Source organism: Pinus tabuliformis, chromosome J, assembly GCF_031772625.1.
Source record: "Pinus tabuliformis cultivar Carrire ecotype Pingquan chromosome J, CPIR1, whole genome shotgun sequence".
Lineage (NCBI taxonomy): Eukaryota > Viridiplantae > Streptophyta > Pinopsida > Pinales > Pinaceae > Pinus > Pinus tabuliformis.
Window position 1 is genome coordinate 758,606,883 of NC_142295.1, and position 2,515 is coordinate 758,609,397.

General features: G+C 36.9%; 1 protein-coding gene across 1 annotated transcript; it reads left to right on the plus strand.

Annotated features, from left to right (window-relative positions):
* The first annotated feature begins 307 nt into the window (after nt 1-307).
* On the plus strand, nt 308-1,956 carry LOC149228938 (uncharacterized). The gene is made up of 2 exons (XM_089375750.1): nt 308-680; nt 770-1,956. Exons 1-2 carry the CDS (start codon nt 308-310, stop codon nt 841-843), a joined length of 447 nt encoding a protein of 148 aa, XP_089231876.1. The 3' UTR covers nt 844-1,956.
* Nucleotides 1,957-2,515: the final 559 nt, after the last annotated feature.

A 2,515-nucleotide genomic window follows, 5' to 3' on the forward strand; every position in this document is an offset into this window, starting at 1 on the left:
ATTGAAAGCCAAGAGAAATTTTTTTAAGAACTCGAGTTTAAATTGTTTAATGTAACATGTGCCCTGCATCATTACCAAAGACAAAAAAAAAAAAAAAAAATGTATTCACACGATCATGGGTTAAGCGAATGTAAAACATGGTTCATATAAAACATAAGGGTTCAGACTTTTCATAATTATTCAACCAAACGATTATATTAAATTTCCATCTTGATTTATGCATTCATAATTGGTATATGCTATAGGGTAAGTATTACAAACACATTTTTTGTTTGGGTTAATCCACCACCACCTTAACCCGATGTAAATGGGAGCTCAAAAACCTCGAGAAGGAGATTTGCCTCACAGCTCTCACACAACTTCGGAGACAGATGGGTGCATCCTCACCGTAGCTTTTCTTGCAACTGATCGAACAGTTCTTGAGCTTCTCCACTCCGTTAGGGTAACAAAATTTGGAAACAACGACTTGCGGATCTGTCATTTCCCTGCCGAGACCCTTAGGAACCGAGCTGTGCAAGTCTATGGCATCACTTCGTTTAGGCTTGGAATAGGGTCCTTACCTTCAGCATTTAGCTTAATGACTAGCGATTTCTGCACCTCCATTGAACCCTTGATGCACTGTGTTGTATACGACGTTTGTCAGGATTTGAAGGTGGTTCCACAGAGGCTGTTCTTCATAGGTAAGCTCATTCTTTATCCGCTCGTTTGTTTTGCATACAATTTTCATGGTTATTAGTAGGGTTCATAACAGTGTTGCGATTCTTTGCAGGTTGTGCCATCTTGGAGGCAGGGAGCATCCTCAGCAGGGCCATCTTGGAGAGCTTGACTTCACACGACAGGTAAGTTGGTATTTTATTTTTTTCTTCATTATAGTTCATGTCTTCAACTGTCCTAGAATTCTTACTGCACCCACTTTTCTTCTCAGGCTGCGTCTACCACGATTCAGGAGTCTAACAACTCCTGTCATCGATATCCTTGACTCTCTAGGTGCCCTCTCTTAATTGGTCTCCTATCCGTTGGCTGTTAGGGTTTCTAGACAAGGGTTCTCATTTTGCTAAAATAACAAGTATTTGGTAATGTTTAAGAGATTTTAGCCTGTAGAATCCTCACAAGTTTCATAAATTTTGACTAAGCTTAACCGGTTAAGTTTTAATGAAACTGTTCTGCAACTCTCAGGTTTTTCAATTGTATTTGGGTATGCTTGTAAATAATTCAGCTATCCACGGACCTATGCCTCCTTTGACTGGTCACTTTTCTGTATAAGGGAGGAATTATGTGTAATTTAAAGTTGCAATTTTGTATTCGTTACAATGTTGTTTGGGGTTTTTTGTAATTGACAATTATTTCTGAGATTTGGTACTACTGTAGACTTCGTGTGTTTTATGGAATTGATATTATGACTACCTCGTGTATTTGCATAATTTGATTGCATGATGATACATCTTAGAATAGTTTACATCTTTCTCATTCTGCACCGAAATAAAGTTTAGGAGTATTTCTCTGTTATAATGTTCCCATTCTTAGTCTAATTTTTATTTTACTCCAACATAACATTCTTAGTCTAATTTTTATTTTACTCCAACATAACAACTGTTGCACTTCTGGTTTTTCAGAGGTTTCAAACACCAAAGAAGGACTTCCTCGGGGACTCGACAGGATTGTTTTTACATAAGGTGACCTAGTCCTAACCCCGTGGCTTGTAGTTATATTGTTAAATCCTTTCTGGCTAAACCATTCGGAAACACGCAATTTTAATAATGATTCGACTTCTTTAAGGATATATAAATGGTTTAACAAACAATTGACTTTTTTTTATAAACTCTAAGTCTCAATAGTTAGACTAAATAACAACCCAAACCCTCTTCTCAGGGTTCACATTCTTCTTCTTTTCTGAAGAAAATGATAATCTCATCTATAGCATTCGAAGGTTCGCCAACCACACCAGACCCATTTAAAAAAAAAAGACAACACTGGGTCTTCAGTTTTCCATTTCAGGTTTATTCTTCCAAGAACAAAACTGGGTTTTTCAGTTTTTCATTACAAGCTTATTCCTGCAAGTACAACACTGGGTTTCTAGTTTTCCATTACAGGTTTATTTATATACCTTTACACAGGTTGCCCCAATTGGAATTAACTACTACAGTTTTCCATTTCAATAGAGTGCACAATGGGAGAAACTATATTCTATAGTGTTAACACTAATTTGTAAACAATTCATCCATGCACACAATTTATAGATTCTAATAATGTACTTATCTATTTTACTCTAATTCCATGAGTTCAACACACTAACCTTCTCCACCCAACCTTGAGAAGGGAAATTACATCCTCTTCTCCCCCTCGACTTCCTCTCGAGAACAATAGGCCATCGTTTTCTATTCCTTGAAACAATAAACCTCACGACAACACTCTAGTTTATTGCTTCACTGATTCCTTCCTCATTGAGGTTATCCATTGGCCCAAGTCCAGCACAAGGTATTCCCTCTTCACATAATTTTATAATTTCACAGACTTT